The sequence below is a fragment of the Nelumbo lutea genome, chromosome 1 (assembly GCF_056320005.1).
Source record: "Nelumbo lutea isolate HS-2025 chromosome 1, American lotus-T2T, whole genome shotgun sequence".
Classification (NCBI taxonomy): Eukaryota; Viridiplantae; Streptophyta; class Magnoliopsida; order Proteales; family Nelumbonaceae; genus Nelumbo; species Nelumbo lutea.
In genome coordinates this window covers 111,752,968-111,776,643 of record NC_142684.1, presented here as the reverse complement: position 1 = coordinate 111,776,643, position 23,676 = coordinate 111,752,968, and the positions used below count along the sequence as shown (strand labels likewise).

The window sequence follows — 23,676 nt, the reverse complement described above, 5'->3', positions numbered from 1 at the left end:
GACTTACCCCAGTTCCCAAGAATCAAAACCAACCATATATAACCGTTTCAGTCTAAGCTGTAAAGCATGGACCTAGAATCAAACCAACCTTACATAACCCCAGTTCCCTCCCTATTGATCTTATGTATTGAGATTGAGGAAGAACTGATGAGATGAGCTTTTTTTAACTTCCCTAACAAATTGTATAAAACCAATTGCATTCTGATTAGACCTGTTCATGGGCCGGGTAGTCCGATAGCCCGGCCCGGCCTGGCCCTGCTCATACCCCGGTCGGGCTTTGTCATGTAATTAGGCCTGCGGGTTTGACCTTAGGCCTAATATAGTAAGCTCGACTGTGCTACGAACCGGGTTTGGGATTTGTCAAAAAAGCCCGGCTTGAGTCGACTCAACATTTATATTTTATAAAATACATATTATGTATTTATATTTTATATATTATATAAAATATATAAATAATATAATATTTATTGAAATATATATATATATATATATATATATATATTTATAATTTAATATATACATTTTTTTATATTTTTTTCTTTATAATTTCTCTCACTCCCTCTTTCTCTCTATTTAGCTGCTTCAGCAATAGTAACAATATGGGCTAAATTTTGGGCTCGGGCCCAGGCCCGGGCTCAAGTTCAAGTTGTAGACCCAATTGTCAGACTGGACTCGGGCTCGGACCTTAAAAAATCTATTAATACAGAGTGAAAGCGCAGCTCAAGCCCGCCCGGCCAAGCCCATGAACAGGTCTAATCCTGATCTTATATTGGAAAGATAAATCTCCCATCTGATTTGGTAATATAAATTATTTATTAGTCTCAATGCTTTTATATTTGTATAACAATATATTGTTCTCATAAATTTGTATTTATTCTAGGAATTAATCCATCTTTCCCTTGAGATTATAACCTTATTCTTTTGCTATGCTTACGTTTTAATGCTTTAGAGTATAAATTTTGAAGGAAAAAAAAAATAGAGGAAGATTGTAAGAGTTCGCACTCCACGTGCCTTGCTTAACTAGTATCAGTTGAGAAAATAACAAGTATTTAATTCTACTTTGTTCCTTTTACTTTTTACTACTGTTTCCCATGTGATCCGTGGTCGTGGGAAAGCAAAATAGCAAATCGCAAATCATCCATTGCTCTCAGCCTCTCAACTCTCAAGTTGCAGGAGTCGCATTTCACCCGAGAACGATGAGAATCTCATAATCATTTCGCTAATAAGTTCCAAATTAATAAACCAATTTTCATATTTCATGATTTCACCAACAGATGCGAACGACAAACAAAATTAGGGGCTAATAACTAGTAAATCTGCAAATTTCTTTCATTGAAGCTAACAAAAAAGTAGAACAAAAATAAGTAAAATAAAAAAAGAAGGTGGGAACAAGTACAGAGATTGGGGTTGTGTATGTGGGATGAACGGATCGATGGATCCACATGAAATTAAAAATAAATCGCAGTTCCAAAGCTTGCCCAACTGATATGCGGACAGAAAAATTAACTGCACCCATCTTCATTCTTCACAATATGTTTTAGTTCTAATACGTATCATCAGATCATATATGGGCGGGGATGGAACAGAATCAAATCATCTTTAATTTGTTGGATTTTCTAGGCTATGCAGCTGCCACCGTCCCTCCTTTACTGGATACTTCTGATTCGGCCGCAGCCTTCGTAGCATCTTTCTTCGACGCCAAGGAGCACTTCTCTTTCCGTTCGTCTTGATTCATCTGTTGCTGCCGGCACTCCAGACTGCAGAAAGCGCTATCGCCTCTGAAAAAAAAAAATCATCAAAACAATCCCATCTTTGGCAGAACTCAAACTCCACGACTACCAGACCCAGACAGACAAAGGCTGTGAGTGTAGGGATGACGAAGATGATAAATCGAGGTGGTGGTTTGAATCCAGTCAGATTAGAAATACGTAAAAGTCGGAGGAAACTACCAAAAGATTCGGGTACGTTAAAACTTCTTAGCAGGAGTACGAAATTATAATGGAAAATTTTAGTTTACACGCAGAGTGATTGGTTACATAAGAGTAAACGAAATCTAATCTATTTAAAACTAATGAGTGTGGTGTGGACAGAAAAATGAAATCCTTCCAAGAAAAACAGGTAGTTGCATGCTGTTGAAGCTAGCTTTCTCTTGGCATGGGAGAGATCTATTTGAAAACAAATAAAAATCAAAACTTTCAAATCTCTCCGATAAAATTTTATTAGCCATGAGGAATTTCTAAGGAAGCCCAGATCGATTTAAGAGTTAGGAGAGAGAGAGAGAGAGAGAGAGAGAGAGAGAGAGAGAGAGAGAGAGAGAGCAAGAAGAGATTTAAACAAAAGAGAAAGGGTTGTCCTCCTCGAACCTACCTATACATGTAAATATCTCGACCGGGTGCCAAACGGCGCTTACAGAGGCCGCACGCCCTTAAGAAGTGAGCCGTCTGAACCAAATCGGCCGAATTCCTCCTGGGGTTCCTCGGTGAGACAGTGGCCAGTAACCGGTCGTTGAATCCACCGGGAGCCTTACCTCCCCCTGGTTGGGTTCTTCTTGCATGAGTCTCTTCGCCAACCGGTTTTTGTCGATCTTTCATGGGGTTCTGCGGATCGGACGGCACCGGAGCCTCCACGTTGTTTAGATCAACAGTGAATTCGGTCAAGCTTGTCGTTCTCCTCATCGGAGGACGAGGACGCTTTCCCAGCAACATCTTCTCTAATCACTCTTCACACCACCTAAAACCAGTGGAGAGAGAGAGAGAGAGAGAGAGAGAGAGAGAGAGAGAGAGAGAGAGTTTGGGCCTTGGTGGTGCCTTGGACTTGGAGTGAAGAGTGAAGAAGAGCGGGGGGAGGTTAGAGGGGTGGAGGGGGAGGGGGAGGGGGGAAGATAAACAAAGGGCCAGAAACAGAGGAGTGAATCTGGACCGTTCCTTTCGGAGCCTTGCATAAGAGAAGTACACGTCAGCTTCTTTGTATTTTTCTATATTTTATTGTTACAAATAATTAATACTTTTGCTTTTGTTACCGCTTTGTTTTGTCGTGTAGCGTCAAATGATTTTTTTGTTGAGTGTACAGGTGCCGTACAAGTGAAATGTGAAAATTAAAAAAAAATAAAAATAAAAGTTGGAATCTACTGTCCAGGTTTATTACCCCACGGGCCACGGGCCACGGCCAGACCGAAAAGGGGAAAAGGTAGAAAATATGGATTACCGGCTATCCCAGTTTTAAGAGTTAAAAGCCGGTTGCACACGGGACTTTGGAGTCGTGAACTTGATTTCTGTTTCCCGCGATTGTTTCACGAGAAATAAAACTCAAATCATGTAAGATTTTAGAATCCTTGACTGCTTTCCCCCTAGAATTTAGAATCTATTAGCAGCGTAATATTTTACTTGTTTGTCTGTTTTAATTAATTTGAAACCAAACTGGGACTGGGAGCTTCTCCGAAGATACCATTTCAGAATCATGGCTTTTCCATAAGAATAATGGAGTTCAATTCAAGAATGTAGATGTAGTTCATCATGGTCCATGGAGGTGGAATCTCGAAAAGATAGTGGGATTCCACTTTGGAGATGAAAATTTATCTAGTTTATGGTAATGGCCATATCTCCAATTCCAAGCCAAAATGAGATCAAATCGCAAAAAGAAAGGAAAGCTATTTGGTGATTGGTGATGGACAAACTACAATCGAGTGTAGTTTGATTATTTTAACAATGACAACGTCAGAACCCAAAAGTAGTACTAACAACGTCAGACTGTTTCCTCACTTTGCTTAACAAAGGAGATGGCCTACGTCCGCTCAACTCAGTTTGAGCGTCTTTTGTTTGGTAAATATATCAAAATGATTTTGTTTACATTTTGCCAGGGAGGCAAGGAGACGCCACTACTCATCGCCGATATACAGATAAGGAGGCAAACACTGAAGTGAAGAGCCACGCCACCACATTGCCTGCTTCTGCTTGGTCTATTTGTTATTCATTTATCCTTTGAATTAATAGTCTTGTGGCCATATGAGAAACTTCTTTTATTTCTCAGCAGTGAGGTCTGGAGGGGGAGAGAGATAGAATCGGCTAGAACGGTGAGTGGGTGGGGTGGATGGTCACAAAAGTCACAGTCACAGTCAGACATTGGGTGGGTGCGTCCAGTCTAGTTATTATTCTTGGTCCCGGCCACACTGGCCCCACTCGTGCTTTCAATTCATTGGTGCATATACCACAGAAAAAAAAAAAAAAAAAGCGTAATTGGACACAAATTTGATAGACAAATATAGTACATCTACATCACAAGGGTCCAAATAGGGGTGTCATGGGTGTGGGCCAGACTCATTCACGTCCCACTGGCCATCGTGTTACAGCTGTCCAACTCTTGTAGCCCCACTTGGCCACATTGCCGATTTGGCCCTTTTCAATATTAAGTTGCTTTGTCATTTACTGCACTGCTGGACTCTTGGAGTGCGACGCACCATTTATTTCTCTGTGTCCCTACCTTTACACCTTTGGATTGGAACTACTTCATTTTTAACTATATATTTTTGTGGGTCCAACCATGGTGATTTTGATAGTGTTCAGTATTATTGGCGTTTCATTCAATGCCATTTGAAGTAGATGCGGGAACGAGAGATAGAGAATGCTTTCATTGCTTTGTGTGTGGAGTAACTTTCATAACTTCAACTTGTATTTAAAAGGTTGATTTTGTAAAGAGTGTAAATATAAATATGTAAAGTGCAAATTGCAAAACTTTGTATATAATATTTTTATACTGTTCCCAATAAACATGAATACAAATACAAATATAAATTAAACATAAATACATACAAAATGTAATATTTTGCAGTCTACTTATTTTGTATTTATACTTCTTCCCAATTGAATATGATTGATATGCGTGCTACTTTAGCTCCAATGATGGGAGAGGATGAGGTATTCCCTTACTATATGATTCGGACACATAACCCTTTTGATTTTTGAATATTGAAATTTAACAGCGTATATTGTGTTAATGTGGCAGCAAGCAATTTTATATATGAAATACCCTCTTAGTTTTGAACAATTTTTGTTGGTTTTCCACTTTTGTGGACCAAAATACTTGCAGGTGTACCACCAGCATTCCAAGGTGCTCATTTCTAGATTTTCTGTTCAAATCTAGATCTGCACACTGCACACTCTTGGGCCTAGATCTAGATTTTCTGCTCAAATCTAATCCACACTAAGCCCACACCGAGCAGGGATGTAAACAAAATGTGGGAATCATGTCAATCAAATTTGAATTCGATTATAAAATTAATAATTCGAATTTGAATTAATATTTGATGGATTCTCGGAAAATCCTATTGATATTCAAATGCAATTCATTTAAAAAAAAAAAAAAAAGAAAACATTCAATTCAAATTTCATCAAGTAGTTCAAGAATGAAAATGCTGCCGGAGAGACATGATATCAGAAGGGCTTAGACCAATTAAATCCTTCCCATGAATTTTGAGAAATACCAATTAATTGTTACCACTTGTATGATTCCAGTTGATTGGTTATAAATTTTATTGGTAACATGTCTTTCCAACATCATACTCGGAATCCAAAATATTATTTTCACCTAAAATGGTGTTGAATTTGATGAACCGTATGAAAATAACTCATTACAATAGGTTTAACCGTAAGAAGAATGGTAGTCGTTACAAAGAACAAAACAACAGATCTTATAAATAACAACAATATTGAGGAGTAAACAAGATAGATTAACAAGAATGAAAGGAGTAAACCAAAAAAGCTCTAAAAAACTAGAATGAACAACCAAGACTCTACATAAAATGAAACCCTTAAAGGATATCATCCTAAAGCCAAAAACCTTAAGCCATTATCAATTAGATTGTGGGTCAATCCTTGCATATAATTTTTTCGTACATTTTATTTATTTATTAAATGGAACACATATTCATAAGTGCATCCCAAAAATGTCCTCCCCATGATGCATGAACCTCTGGTCATCTACATTAACCACTTTCCCTTGAATGAAAATCCATGTAATATCATCAATTTTGATACACATCAACCAAGAACCCTTTGCCCATGATCATAAGAAGCCCTCATTCAATTACTAGTTGCAACATGAGTCATAATTCAACCATGGGTGGGTCAAGTCATAGGAATCATCAACCGCTCACCAATCCAAGTACACTCAAGTGGCTCAACTGTAAAGTGGAGTTATGGGAGTCACTAACTATTCTTGCAAACAATCTGACTAGGAAATGAACAAATCCATCCATGGGAATCACCACATGCATTTGTCAATAATTGTGCTCAATCAAATTATTAGCTTGAAGGACTAAGGAGTCACTAAAACCAAAAAGATTATTTCATGCTTAGAATTTAGACATAAAAGTTGAACATCACTTTTAATTGAAAAACCTAATACTTTTGGTTATGCGACAATCCTTGTTACCTTTTCTCTCTTCACCTAATTGAAGTGAGAGAGAAAGAGAGAGATTTAAATCAATAATTGAAAAGAGAAAAAAGAGAGGCATTATCAATTGTAGGGATGAATGGCCTTATTTTACTATTTTGCCCTTTAACAAATAAGATATTACACTTTGATATATATATATATACGATATACAAGATAATGTAAGGGTTGATTGGTAATCAGATATATACGCTTCTATCCTAGTCAAATTTGGCTATTTATCTAATCAAATCAGCCTATAAGATGATTATTTAATTTTGATATGCTTGTATCAAATCAACTTTGTACGTGCAAATGCAAAGTTTAGAAATACAATTTATAAGGTTTGTCATTATACATATTTTTATTCCACTCTTTTCAAACCGAGCGTAAAGTTTAAGACAAATGCATATATGTTTAATGCAAAACCTCATATTCGTATTTCTAAACCTTGTATTTATATTGTACATATTTATATTTGCACTCTTTCTAAATTAAACCTAACGCTTAGTTTGGAAAGAGTACAACTGCAAATATATAAAGTGCAAACCCTTGCATTCTGTATGTATTTGTACTATATATATTTGTATTTGTATTCTTTCCAAATTGAGCCTAATCAAATAAAACCAGTACAAAGGTTTTCAGAACGTTACACTAGTGAAGGTCCTATTCTTAGATAAATTGAGTTATTCAATAACAAATCAAATCTGGTTTAATCTCCAAGGTTCAGTTTGGGAAGAATGCAAATATAAATATGTATACTCTTCCCAAACATGTATTTGCACTCTTCCTAAACTGTTCTAACTTCCAACCCAAACCTTACCCAAGTCTAACCAGACATCAAATTGGGTTGGGGTTATGTTAGGTTGACCTTAAGCCAATGTAACCCAACCTAAATTAAGCCAAATAAAATCCAACCTAACCATTTGCCCGTCGGGATGATCACCCTTGGCATTTCCAAGCATAGCAAAAAGCAAGAGAAAATGAGGATTAGAGGACATACAGCTTAGGTTTTCATGGGGTCATGGGCAATGTTTGGAACTGTTGGTGTTTTTACAATAAACGCTGTCACTTCAGCATTTAGCCCATCATGTTGATCCTTATGTGCATGCCTACTGTTGGGGGAAGTTTCATTTTAATGCTTCCCCCAATGGTTAGGCGTTTATTTACTGTTATGATGATGTGGTGTAGCCTAGTTGTCAATAAATGATTTCGTTATTACTTTTCTCTCGATTTTGCAAATAAATCAAATACAAACGTTTAATGAGTAAATGAAAGCTATACCAAATACATACATAATTGTCATCGTTCACTCATAAACAAATAAGATTGTAGAACACAAGATGTCTTTCTCTTAAGTTAGAATTTCCGGATTGTGACTATTTGATAGTATGGGGTTGATATAATGGGATTCATTAAAGGCTCCATTTGTTTGTGATGCAAATTTGAACCTATTGGGGTTATGTCTTATTTTACAATCATTGGTTTTACATATAAAAGGGTTCTTTGTATGTGTAGGATTGAGAGAGAGTGTGAGAGGTAGAGAGAAAGGTGCTCTTAGTTTAAGAGTGAGGTTTTCTCTTATTTTTGTTCTTTGGGTTGAGAGGATAGGGAGAACAAGTGTACTAAGGTTAAGAGTTGGTTTGGGTTGCAAACCACAATGTACTTGTACTATATCTCATTTTCTTTCATAGTGAAGAACAAGTTTTATCTCTGTTGTGGACGTAGATAGTAAGGCCGAACCATATAAATCCTTTATATTCATGGTGGTGCTTGTTTATTTGTTTTTTACTTGGCTGCCTTGTTGTTTATAGCTATTTCTTGCTTTGCCTTATTGTTAGTATGGGTTCTGTTGAATTAGTAGTCGACTACTCTAACGACTGCTAGGAGCAGCCTACTGGTCGACTACCAGGACATAATAGTCAACTATTAGGCATAGGATCCTCAATATAGAACCTAATACAATTTTTGCACCCAATTCATTTTTGCATCTTGTATTTGTAACCATGATTTGTATTTTTTTTTTTTATTGCAAACTATGATTTGTATTCTTACCTGATGGAAAATGCGTACTTTTTGTCTCATTTGTACTCATTAACAATGTACTTTTTGTCTTTCGTTCTCACTTGTACTGATATAATGTGGACGATCAATTTGCTTCTTATCTTTTCTCCAAAACAAATAGCTTCCCTCCCACCTCCATTCTAAGGTTTAAAGTATCCATATGTATTGGGAACTTTTCAATGCATCCCTACAGAGGGTATATCGGGGTTTTGACTGGTTTAAGGGGTGGACAGATCTTTAACCGATTCCTCTGAATCAAATTAAAAAAAAAAAAAATCTATTGATATTGCCCAATATGCCTCTACCGATATATCGGACATATCGATATTTTGAACCTTACTCCATTCTCTTTCATACAAAATGAGGGTCACATCATTTTACTTCTTGCAAATAAATTAAACAAAGCCAACTCCAAAGAAAAAGTAGCTCAACCCTTGTTCTCCTATTCACTTACACCACTGCAAATGAAATTCACACCTCAAGCAAACATAGCCAAAAGTTCGATACTAGTATTTTATTCCTTACACACAAGGAATTTCAAGTTTCCAAAACAATGTAATTTGTATAGAATTTACAATTAAGAAGTTGAAACTGCTGTATCTGTGATCATCCTTTAATGAGTAATTTGGAGCAAGGTTGAAAATTTCAACACACCCAGCTGATATGCTTTTTTAAGGCTAATCCCTAAACCCTTTGTTTTATATGTTAAACTATGTTTAAACCTATCCCTCCCCTATTTTTGAAAATAAAATAAATTAAAAAAAAAAAAGCATATGATACAAAGTACCGATACATCCTTTGGAGGATGCCATCATAGGATTCATGTAAGCAGACTCCCTATAGTTGGCACTAGGGGTGTCAATTGGACTGGATTTGGTCCAATCCAATCCAGTCCAATGTGAGCCTATTACAAATGGATCAGGTCCAATCCAATCCAATGAATATTTTGAACCATTTTGGATTGGTCCAATTCAATGTTTGGACCATTCATTCTGTTCAAATTTGTTTTAATTTAGATTAATTTTATTTCAAACCTGGTTCATTAACACCTATATTCCTATCTTCTATCAATGGACCATAAATTAGTTCAATCCAATATAAATTCATTACAAATGGACCAAATCCAATCCAATCTAATTAATACTTTGGGCCATTAAGTCTAGACTGGTCCAATTTAATGTTTTATTGGTCCATCCAAATCATCCAAATTGACTTTGGAGGGTCCAATCCAAAACCGGTCCATTGACACCCCTAATTGGGACGAGATTACTTGATAATGGTGTAATGTGGACCTGATTCACAAAGCCCAAAATTTCTTTCTATGTATAAAGATACGATTCTGATATAAAAGTTGATGATCAACAGTTAATCTACTAAGTTGGTGTTCCTCAGGACCAGGGAACCCCACCATCTCTTTTGTCTTAGCTTTTCTACTTGATATTTGCTTTTTAACTTTTAACATGTATTTTTGATAAAAAAAAATGAGACCCGCATAAACCCACTTTTATTGAGTTAATTTTGGAAAAGGATAAAAAAAAAGTTGAATTTGGATTCTAGCCATATACAAAAAGGTTGACAGAATTGGACGGAAGGCCATTTAAGAACCGGTCGTTTCAACTGCAATTTTTTTTTTTTTTTAGCAAGGGTAGAAGACAACACTTGCCTGTGGTCATAATAGTAAGCATGCAAGTTGACCGGGTCAGGTGGGTTTAAGCTCAATCCAGGCCCAATTTTCTTTTGGCCGGTTCAATCTATCTGAGGATTAGGACTGGGCCCATCCCAAAATATAAAAGAAGCTTGAAATTTTGACCCAGGCCCAACTCAAGTTTCAAAATCCAAACCCAACCTGTATAATTGTAGGGTAGATCAGTTTGGGTTCGAGTTGGACCCATCCAAATTACACTCCTATTATTTGTCTCCATCATGATTTGGACAAAGACGTACGACAACTAATTGATTTTCATGCCTGAACCTAAACCTTAAAACCTAGAGTCTAAAACTTGAAATCCCAACCTTAAACACTAAAATTAATTTATAAAATAGATTTGATCGGATGCATGCCCTTCCGCCTAAAATAGGAGCCAAATATTTTTCATCTCATAGGTGGTGCATGTCAAGGAAGCAGTCTTATGATTTGGGTTAAAACCAGATTGTGGAAACTGGATTCTAAACTCTGGAATAAGAGCTATACCATAAAATATTGATCCAATTCACTTGGTAGCATAGATGTCTACGTCAACATAATGTTGAGGCTAACTAGAAATCACCATTAAAGAGATGGACAAAGAATGAAGCATGTTCGCCCATCTATATCTATTTCATGGTTCAAAGTATCGATACAAATAATACACAAAATTGCGTACTATCTGATTCTAAATTTTGATATTTATTATTTTTTATTTAAGGTTACGTTTGAAAACGATGTAAATAAGTGTGAGTGCAAATATATAGAATGTAAAACGGTTCATATTACAAAGTTGGGTTAGTTTTGTCCTAACAAATTTATCTTCTTACCAAACATGCTTTTAGCTGTAATGGATGCAAACATAAATTTTAATAAAGCTTATGCCTTTTTTTTTATCAAAAGCCCACTCTTTTTTATTGATGTACTTTTACATCTTATTATCAAAGTAAATATGCATTGAAAATGTATTTTCTATCATTTTTCAATGCATAAATATAATGTTACCAAATACAGGCGAAAATGAATCAGAGTACAAACTTACCTTGAATCAGGATTTACACTCCATTTGCATCATTTTCAATCGCAGCCTAAAGAGATGGGATCACAGAAAGTCAAAAACATGGAAACATGCCGAAAGTATGACATCTAGCTACTCCCTATAAATTAATATACAAATATAACATACAAGTATAAGAAATGTTCTATGACCGAAAAAAAAAAGTATGAAAGATGTTCTTAACAAAATGTAGACGAAATGTGATGCTCTCATTGAGAACGTCTCTCTCAAGACCCAATCTATAATCCTCCAGCCCTAGTGTAGGTGGGATTCGTACACACGCCTCCGTTACAACCAGTTAGATACATTACCAACTTAATCAGAAGAAAATTGAGTTCTGGGTCATGCACCTTAATTATCACATCTAATCATATTTAGCTAGCTAGAGTCCAGAGAAGATGAAATATCTAATCCTTCCCTTTCTACCGAACAATGACCGATTTGAGGGAGGAAGTTCAACTGCTTCCTTTGGAGATGGAGTTTGTCGTCGCATGTATCAACGACAATGATAGATTAATTAAGACATTTTATATCAAAATTGATAAAGTATGTGCATGTTCTTGTCTATAACAGTACACGATTTGATGATTCAAGATTCAGTCAATAAACGCAATAATTAATATTGAAAAGCAAAAATCCAATTTCTCGTTAGATCCCACCCCTGAAAATACGCTCTCTACGTTATATATTGATTAAAAGCAAAGTGAAGATTTAATCCATTATTCTGTTTCGCTGATGGGTTAATGGTTTTGAGACAATGCTTCATTTATCAATAAACTAAGATAATGGTTGATACATTTCTGTTTCTACTTAAAACATTTTGGATTCATCCATACAAATTTATAGAAATTTGTATCTCTTACATTTGTCATACGATTGTCTTAGCTTCTAGCTATATGATTGATTGACTATGTTTGGCATTGATGCTGTAGATAAAAGCATGTACCGTTTTGCTGATTTGTGGGTTGGGAGAAAATAGTGTCCTTTTTCTATTTGGAAACGTTGCTGCCAGGTAGGATGTTTTCAAGAGCAACAGTAACATTTTATGTTTGCTATCAGTTCTCCAAATCTGTTTTTAGCATTGATACCCATTATAAGAAGTTCACGTCACTGCCACATTACGTTCTCATTGGCAAAAACGAGCTGCAATCTAAAAAAACACCAAATTCGGTGTTGCTCCAAACCACACCTTCTTGATTTTCAAGGTGTGGCTTGGAGCACCATTTTTTAGGGAAAAATGGTTTCAAACAAATAAGCATTTCCTGGAGCACAATTTTTTCCAATATGGTGCTAATGTGTCACCATTTTCTGGAGCAATGGTATCAATGCCAAATAAACGCTGAATGGTTGGACCATTGGGGTCCCCGCGGGAAACCCATTCCCATTGGGGATCGGGGATGGAGGACAAATTTTATCTCCAACGGGGATCGGGGATGGGGGCTAATTTCATAATTAGGGTAGGGGACGGGGAATATGATTCCCATCCGAACTGGCCCCTGCCATTCCTGGTCGACCCTAATATTCATTTAAATAAATTTAATCAAAAGAAAATAAAATTGCCATTTTGCCCCTAATAAGATACTGACAACCACTCTATTGGCTATATTTGATCAATTTTGTTTCTATACAAAAAAGTGCTAAGGGTATTTTTGGAATAAAAAATCGTGGGCCTAATGGAAAAATAAACACTCCTTAATGAAAGGTTGATTAAATAAATAAGTTGTAAAATATATAGCATATTTTAATAAAATGAAAACTATAAGGTTGGATTAAGTAAATGTGTAAAATTATAAGGTGTATTATAGTAAATGACCCTAATAGAACAAATAAGTGCATACAATTGTTTTATATTTTCAACTTTTAAATAATTAATAGTTATTCATATTTTATAGACTATTTTTAATAATTTTTTTTATAATACAAAAATAACAATAATTAATTTCAGTTAGATTTATTCATCAAACTGATGAAATCGACCAACCTGATCAACTTGATCAGAATTGGTCAGTTTTATTTTAGGTTGGCTTTGGTTAAAAAACTTCCCAACTTGACCAAATTGGATCAGTTTTGCTTTGGCCATTTGTAAACCAACCGAAATCGGATGATCTGACCATTGATATATATTAATATTTTATATTTTAAATATAACTTTTCATTAGAAAAGTGGGAAATTTCCCATATTTCTTAGTCTAAAATGTTTTTTATCTAAATTTAATTTTTAACAATTGCAGTGTAAATTTTAAAATTTAAATTTAATTTTTAAGTTTAAATCTTTTGAACTAATTAACCAAACAAAAAAATCGACCCAACCCTATACAACCTGAGTGGGTCAGTTTTCAGAAATGGTCAGTTAGTTTCAGCTGACCAACACCCCAACTTGACCAGGTCTATTTGGTTGGCCAAACAGCCTACAACGAAACCGAACCAACTCATAAACACTCATAGTTTCAACTAAATTAATAGTCTCATCTTTGATAAATAACAATAATTTAATCTCCAATAATTATTGAAAGTTTATAGCAAAAATACACAATTGTTGAAAATGTATTAATAATGAGAAAATACAATAATTACAAAAATAAATAAGTACTAAAAATATATTAAATTAATCAATAATTAGTATAATCTCTAATAAGTATTAATCAATAATAGTAGTTTAAACCTAATAATTATTGAAAGTTTTCTGTTAAATAACAAAACAAAAATAAATTTATACATAATTATTGAAAAAACATTTATCAAAAAAATAAATAATTACTAAAATACAATAAATATTAATATTAGTATATAATTATATAATAAATATATATTAAGAATTTAAAATTACTATTAATAAACATTAATTTTTATAGCAAAAATACACAATTATTGAAATTGTATTGATAATGAAGAAAAATACAATAAATACTATACTCTTAAATAGTAGTTTTATTTCTAATAAATATTAATCAATAAGTTATAACAAAAATACAATAAATACAATAAGTACAACAAACTATAAAAGTAGTTTAAACCCAATAATTATTGAAAAATTTCTTTTAAACAACAAAACAAAAATAAATTTATACATAATTATTGAAAATACATTTACCACCAAAACAACAAATAATTACTGAAATACAATAAATATTATTATTAGTATACATCATTATATAATAAATATATATTAAGAGTTTAAAATTGTTTTTAATAAATATTAAATTTTATGAAAGTTATTTTCTCAAATTATTATATTATATAAGTGAAATTAGTTATTTACAATATTATGTAAAAACATTAAATTAGTATTAAAGTTATTTCATTAGTAATTTTGTACAATATTAAATTATTATTAATTTCAATATTATGTTATAATTATTTTTCTACTTTTCAGTTTTTTTAACTTATTACAAAACTTCTGTATTTTAACTAATTTAAAATATATTTATGTTAAATATTTTGTTCTATAATTTGTTAAATATTTAAATCTTAAAATATTAATTATTTATTGAATTTAATAATCCATAAAATTATAATTTATACTATTATTACATAATTTCATTATTAATTTTGTAAAATATTAAATTACTATTAATTTCAATATTATGTTATAAGTATTTTTCTACTTTTAAGAAATATTTTAAATTTATTACATAATTTCGTTATTTTAACTATTTAAAATCTAGTTATGTTAAAATTTTAGATATTTGAGTATTTAAGTAATATGTAAAATATTTAGAATGTTTTGTTATTTATTGAATTTAATAATCCATAAAATTATAATGTATACTATTAATACATAATTTCATTATTAAGTTTTTAAGGTATTAACTTATTATTAATTTCAATATTATGTTATAACTATTTTTCTACTTTTAAGAATTTTTTTTTAAATTTATTACATATTTCGTTATTTTAACTATTTAAAATCCAGTTATGTTAAATATTTACATAATATGTAAAATATTTTTAATTTTTTGTTACTTGAATTTTATTTATTTAAATCTATTACATATTACTAAATATTTTGTTATATAATTATTTATATATTTATAATATTTTGTTTTTTAAGATATTTATTTATTGAAATATTTAAATTTAGTTTTTAATGTTAAATTTTTATTATTTGAATAACATTTAAATTGATAATCCAGAAAACAGAATTTAAATTATTACTACATAATTTCGTGATGTATTTTGTAAAAATATAAAATTAATTTTTGCATTTTTAATAAATATTTTAAAGTTATTATATAATTTTGTTAGAATATTTGAATAATTCTTAAATTTTTTAGTCCAAACTTTATTTAGAAAGAAATAAATGAAAAGTGGGGGAGAGGAAAAGTAGGAATTAGAAATAATTTAGGAGAGGAACTCTCTACTAAATTAGAAATAATTTTGGAGATAAATAAGAATTAGAGATGACTTAGAAGATAAATAGGAATTAGAAATAATTTAGGAGAAAGTGTGGGATGTAGTTTAGGAGAATTTTAGGAGAAAAGATTATTTATGTTTTTGGGAAAGTGGATTTCATTGGTTGTTTAAAAAATGACATGGAATAAAAAAATAAAATATTCAAAAAAGGAGAAAATTTCTTGACCGCTTTATTTTATATATATAATAGATCAAGATTCAAACACCCTGACCATGACCATGTGATGGAATAAATGATGTTGTGGTTAGTTAATTAATAACCATTTCTTCAAGACTAGAAGAGCATAGATAGAGATGTTAATGGATTGGTGCTAAACCCACATTGATCAAGTTTGGATTAGCCTAATTATGTTGCCTAATTATGTTGAGTTTCGGGTTATGTTTGGAACACATAAATCATGCCCGCATGAGGCTTGAGTATAGTTCAAAGCAAGGTTCAAAATTTCGTAATGTATTGGCTCGTATAAGCTAATACATATTGTATCTTTAAGGGATTGACATGAGAAACATTACAAAATCATTTGTATCATGTTTTCTTGTCGTGCCGACCTCATATTGTAACAATATCGAGGGCATATCAAACCTATATCAAGGTGTATTAGGATTGTATCGTAATTGTACTGGGGTGTATCGACTAATACAATATGATTTCTTGTAGTCAAAAAACGAATTAAATTTTTTTGAGAAAAAAAAAAGCTTTTAGCTCTCTCCAAAAGCCTTCTTTGTCTTCCAAACTCACCAAATCATCCTTGTACATTTTTTTTGGATTGTAAAATCTTTAAATAAAAACCAAAAGGCAACCTCCAAAACTAAAGATTTTTGAGGTTTTTTCCAACTTTTTACAAAAATTGCAAAAATAAATACTTTTTTTCAATTTATTCTATAGTATGCTACAATATTTTGTGTTTTTTAATGCTTGGAAATGCCTTTATCTATGCATGTATGTATATGTGTGTGTGTGTGTATTGTAAAATATTTATTTTGTATTTTTTGTAAAACTTTTGTTTTTTTTTTTCTAATTTTTTGGTGTGATCTAATTATAATACTTACCATGTTGTAAATCTATGGATGATCTACCACATCCATAAAATTATTTTTCTGTTATATTTTATTTTTTATTTTTGTAATAAAAATAAAATAATTGTTTGAATAAGAAATAAATTATTATTTAAAAATTATAGAAAATGTTTCATTAAATAATTATTAAGCTTATATTTTGTAGTTATAACCTTATTAGAGAATACCCTTATGTTTCCGTATGTCGGTTATGAGATATTATTTTCATAAAAATCCCTAAAGGATGTGATTCTTATGTATATATAGTTCATTTAAGCCTTATATTTAATGTTATTGATGTATATTTATGATTTATTGGAGTATTTATAGTGTTTTCATGTGTTTCCATGTGTCTTAATTTTTCGTCTTATCCATACGTATCCAAGACATATCTCGATACATCTCTTAATTTTTTTTCCCAATATACTTAGCATCTCCAATACGTTAAACCTTAGTTCAAAGCATGGATACAGATTGTTTATTACACTTACACATGGTGTTCGATGTTGAGCTGATTCCTATTTTATATTTAACATATCAACAATCTCAAAAACCCCAACAATATGGTATAATAGTCCTGCCATGTTCGCATAGCTCTCCTTTGAAAAAAGCTATTTATCTATTTTTTTCTTTTTTAGAATTTTTTATTTTTTAATTCCATGTCATTTTTGAAACAACCAATGAGATGCACTTTTCCAATAACCTAAATAATCTCTTCTCCTAAAATTTCTCCTAAACTACCTCCCCCACTATCCCTCACTTTCTCCAAAATTATCTCTAGTTTCTATTTATCTTCTAAATTATCTCTAATTCCTATTTATCTCCAAAACTATCTCTAATTTAGTAGGGAGTTTCTCTCTTAAATTATCTCTAATTCCTATTTATCATCTCCCCTACTTCTTATCTTTATCTATCTAAAGAAAGTTTGCATTAAAAAAATTAAGAATTATTTAAATATTCTAACAAAATTATATAATAACTTTAAAATATTTATTCAAAACACAAAAAAATACATTTTTACAAAATATATTATGAAATTATGTACTAACAATTTAAATTATGTTTTTTCTGGATTATCAATTTAAATGTTTTTCAAATATTTAAACTCTTAATCTATATTTATTATATAATTACATATACTAAAATTAATATTATTGTCTTTTGCGATAAATGTATTTTCAATGATTATGTATAAATTTATTTTGTTTTGTTATTTAATATAAAACTTTCAATAATTATTGGAGATGAAATTACTATTATTGAAAATTTTAAAATTAATTTATTGTATTTATTGTATTTTGTTATAAGTTATTAATTAATATTTAGTAGAGATTAAACTATTATTTGAGATTATACTATTTTTTTACTAAGTTAATATATTTTTAGTACTTCTTGTATTTTTGTAATTTTTGAAATTATTGTATTTTTTATTAACAATATATTTTCAATAATTGTGTATTTTTGCTATAAATTTACTATAATTATAGGAGATTAAACTATTATTATTTATCAAAGATAGAACTATTAATTTAGTTAAAATTTTGAGTATTCATGAGTTGGTTTCAGCTTACCAAATCCCTAATTTGATCAGGCCAATTTGGTTGGGGGAGTGGATATAGATTGGAGGGATCTATATCCAATCTCTAAGGTATCTCATTTTTTATTATGTATCTTTTATATTTTCATTATAAACTTATTTTCAATGATTGTGTACGCTTGCTATAAATTTTCAATAACTATTGGAGATTAAACTATTGTTATTTATTAGAGATTAAACTAAATTTGGTTGAAATTAGGAGTGTTCAATGGTTGATTTTGTTCAGTTGTAGGTTGTTTCACCAACCAAATCGATTTCGTAAAATCTGCAGTTTGTCACTCAAAACCGGTTGACCATTAGCAAAAACCCGCCAACTCGGGTTGTATCGATTTGGGTATATTTTTGGTTTAGTTTGTTTGTTCAAAAGATTTAAACTTAAAAATTAACTTTAAATTTCATAAATTATAATCATATTATTAAAAAATAAATTACAAAAATTAAATCTATGTTAATATATATTTATTAAACCAAAGTCGATCTAAAAGACTAGAAAAATGGCAATTCCTATATATTAGTAGAAAGATTCTCTCTTAAACTACCTCTAATTCCCATTTATCCTCCTCCCCCCCCCCCCCCACTTTTTATCTATATCTATCTAAAGAAAATTTCAATTAAAAAAAAATTAGAAATATTTAAATGTTATAACAAAATTATATACTAAATTTAAAATATTTATTCAAAACACAAAAAATTAAAAGATATAATAATATTCATATTATTAATAATTCAACATTTTTACAAAATTCATCACGAAATTATGTAGTAGCAATAAAAACTATAATTTTATGAATTATTCGATTTAAATGTTATTCAAATAATAAAAATATAACATTAAAAAATATAACATTATTTAAATATTTCAATAACTAAAAATCTTAAAAACATTAAACGTAGATAAATAATATAACAAAATATTTAATATTACATAATAACATTAAAATAAATAAAATTCAAATAATGAATATTTTTAAATATTTTTCATATTACTTATATATTTAAAAACAAAATATTTAACATGACAAATTTTTAAATTGTTAAAAATAACGAAATTATGTAATAACATTAAAAAAGTCTTAAAAGTAGAAAAATAATTATAATTGAATTCATAATTTTCATATTAATAATAATTTTAAATTTTACAAAATTAAGAATGAATTATGTAATAGTAGTACAATTACAATTTTATGGATTATTAAATTCAATAAATAATTAATATTTTAATAATTTAAATAACAATATTATTTCAATAACTAAATAATATTGGAAATAATTAATTTCACTTATATCAATTAATAATTATAGAAAATAACTATCAAAAATTATATTTATTAGTAGTAATTTTACAATAATAGTGTATATTCATTATATATTTGTATATACTATAATTAATATTTATTTTATTTTCAGTAATTATTTATTGTTTTTTATAACCTTGCTTTCAATAATTATTTATAAATGTATTTTTATTTTTTTTATTTATTATAAAATTATCAATAATTATTGGAGATTAAACAACAATTATTTAACTTCTGAAATTTAATTTATCATATTTATTGGATTTTTGTTATAAATTTATTTTTAATAATTATATATTTTTTATAATTTATAGATTAATACTTATTAGAGATTAAAATATTATTTAAGATTACACTATTTTTTTGACTAATTTGGTATATTTTCAATATTTATTATATTTTTGTAATTATTGTATTTTTGTTATATATCTTTTATATTTTCATTATAAACTTATTTTCAATGATTGTGTATGCTTGCTATAAATTTTCAATAATTAATGGAGATTAAACTATTGTTATTTATTAGAGATTAAACTAAATTTAGTTGAAATTAGGAGTGTTCAATGATTGGTTCTGTTCAATTGCAGGTTGTTTCACCAACCAAATCGATCTGGTCAAGTCTACAATTTGTCACTCAAAACCAGTTGACCATTAGCAAAAACCCACCAGCTCGGGTTGTATCGATTTGGGATTATTTTTGGTTTAGTTTGTTTGTTCAAAAGATTTAAAAAAAAAATTAACTTTAAATTTCACAAATTACAATGATATTATTAAAAAATAAATTACAAAAATTAAATCTTTGTTAAAATTAAATCTATGTTAATATATATTTATTAAACCAAAGTCGATTTAAAATACTAGAAAAATGACAAACTCAGGTTGAGTTTGAACAAATTTTTTATTAAAAATGTTAAAATATAAAACAATTATATACTCTTATGTATTTCTATTGTTTAACTTTCACTTAACAAATCACGGGTCTCCATCACCATGCCTCTCCTTGCTCCATTATCTCCACCCTGCATTTTCTTTGACTTTCTCTCCTCTCCCTTTCCCACCACTCCTATAAAGCCATGTCACCCAACTACCAAAAAATATTCCTATAATCTCTCCTAAGGTATCTCATTTAAACCAATAGAAAAGTATCATGTTGTCCCACTCCCTAATCAATTCCTAAAATGCATCCCCTCAATCTATATCCACTTTCTCTCATTTAAAATATTCATATTAATTAATAAATAGTTAAATACGATTAATATTTAATCTCACCCATATTCAATGAGTATTAAAGAGTGTTAATAAATACGGTTAGCAAATTACCAAAAATTAAATACTCTTATTAGTATGGTTATTAAATTACCAAAAATTAATAAATATTGTTATTAATTAACTCATTAATAACATTTTATAGAAATTGAAAACTCTTTAACTAATTTCTATAAAATTGATAATTATATTTAACAATTATAAAAAATTATAAAATTTTAGTTATTGTTATTATTATAATTAATAACCAAATACAAATGGGGGAACAAAATATTATAATGATAGAAAATGAAATTATTAATTAATTTATATTGAAAAATAAATGTTAAATTAGTGTAATTTTGTTAGTAAACTACCAAATAAAAGATATATTTAATAACAATTTAAAAAATTCAATAAAGCTACATTTTCGTAAAATAACATTTTTGAAACTAAAAGATATAAATTATTTGAAAATTTATTTAAGATGCATTAAATAATTATTGAAAATTATTAGAATATTTTAGAAAATTTAGGAAAATATATTACATTTGATAGATATTGGAAAATCATTGAAAAATTATGTAATTTTCATTGCAAATTATTGAAAATTATTAAAATTAAATGACTATTGGAAACGGAAAACTATAATTTGAAAAAATAATTACACAAATTATTAAGATAAATTAGTGTAATATTGGAAAAAGGAAATTATTGGTTAGTTTATATTAGAAATTATAAGATAAATTAGTATAATTCTGTAAGTAAACCAATTAAAAAGAAAATAAATTATTTTCCTAAAATTACGTTTTTGAATATTAAAGACAATTCAGTGTACTTTTAGAAATTTACCATGTCGTTGATACTCAATATATCTTTTTGATCATTTATATTATCAAATTGAATATTGGGTTGATGGGGGTAGTGTTTTGAAAACTGGATCAAACTAGATGGTTAGATCAAGAAAATAGGGATACGGACACCATTTCACATCAAAACGGATCGCTTTTTGTCCAAAAACCGTTTATTTGGTTAGTGAACCGCTGACCTAGGCGGTCGAACCGTCAACCCGGACAACATTTTTTATTTTATTTTTTGTTAGAGTGGGTCATTCATTCGGACCGAACAGTTAGACCATTCGACCCCCAAAACGATTCTTTATCCGATTCAATTTTAAAAACCTTGGGTGGGGAGTGGGTGCCTTTCTTTGAGCTTGGTTTGGTGTGCAGCATTGCCCGACCCATGAACCAACCCAACTCATGGCACAACATGGGCGTGTGTGGGCTCGAGCCATGGGTCGTGCTGAGCTGACCCCGCAAATTATCCTAGAGGAGGGAGGCATGACCCGGGATGCCTTGTGGCCCAACACGGCACGACTCGCACTTTGTGCGGGCCACATGCGGGTCATGTCGTGCCAACCCAGCATGACCCAATTTACACCTCTACTTGAACCCGTCCAATACTGGGAACGGGGCAGGGAAATTCGAGGATTCTCCATCCTTTATGAGGAGTAGGGTGCCTTGCCCTTAAACTCGCCCAACATTGAGGAGTGGTTACCTTGCCCTGAACCCGCGTGACACTAGGGACGAGGCAGGGATGGGGTAGAGTATATTGACTATGGGGTAGGGAAAGGGATGGGGTGCCCTACCCTGAACCCACAATCCCCCACTTTCTCCAAAATTATCTCTAATTCCTACTTATCTTCTAAATTATCTCTAATTCCTATTTATCCTCTCCCCTACTTTTTATCCATATCTATCTAAAGAAAAGTTTGGATTAAAAAATTTAAGAATTATTTAAATATTCTAACAAAACTATATAATAAATTTAAAATATTTGTTAAAAACATAAAAAATAATTCTATATTTTTACAAAATGTATCATGAAATTATGCACTAACAATTTAAATTATGTTTTTTCTGGATTATCAATTTAAATATTTTTCAAATATTTAATAATATGTAATAGGTTTAAATAAATAAAGTTAAAATAGCAAAAAAAATTAAATATTTTATAGATTATTTAAATATTTAAATAACTAAATATTTATCATAACTAGATTTTAAATAGTTAAAATAACAAAATTATATAATAAATTTAAAGAAAATCTTTAAAGTAGAAAATAATTATAACAATATTGAAATTAATAATAATTTAATATACTACAAAATTAATAATGAAATTATGTAATAATAGTATAAATCATGATTTTATGATTTTATGGATAATTAAATTCAATAAATAATTAATATTTTAAAATTTAAATATTTTACATATTACTTAAGTATTTAAATAACAAAATATTTAACATAACTAGATTTTAAATAGTTAAAATAAAAAAAATATGTAATAAATTTAAAAAAATATGAAAATTAGAAAAATAATTATAACATAATATTGAAATTAATAATAATTTAATATTTCTACATAATGTTATAAATAACTAATTTCAATTATATCAAGTAATAATTTGAGAAAATAACTTTCAAAAAATAATATTTATTATTAATAATTTTAAACTCTTAATCTGTATTTATTATGTAATTATATATACTAAAATTAATATTGATTGTATTTTAGTAATTATTTATTATTTTTTGTGATAAATAATTTTCAATGATTATGTATAAATTTATTTTGTTTTATTATTTAACATAAAACTTTCAATAATTATTGGAGATTAAACTATTGTTATTTATTAGAGATTAGACTATTAATTTAATTGGAATTATGAGTGTTCATGAGTTGGTTTGGTTCGGTCATAGGCTATTTGGCCAACAAAATTGAGCTGGTCAGGTTGGGGAGTTGATTAGCTAAAACCGACTAACCTTTTGTGAAA

The 23,676-nt window shown here is 29.8% G+C and overlaps 1 protein-coding gene across 1 annotated transcript; it reads right to left on the bottom strand.

Moving 5' to 3' along the window:
* Window positions 1-1,293: 1,293 nt before the first annotated feature.
* On the bottom strand, window positions 1,294-2,909 carry LOC148876819 (senescence-associated family protein, putative (DUF581)). The gene is made up of 2 exons (XM_088972512.1): window positions 2,368-2,909; window positions 1,294-1,778 (listed from the first exon to the last, which is right to left on the bottom strand). The coding sequence occupies exons 1-2, from the start codon at window positions 2,703-2,705 to the stop codon at window positions 1,622-1,624; spliced, it is 495 nt and encodes a 164-aa protein (XP_088828638.1). The 5' UTR covers window positions 2,706-2,909; the 3' UTR covers window positions 1,294-1,621.
* Window positions 2,910-23,676: the final 20,767 nt, after the last annotated feature.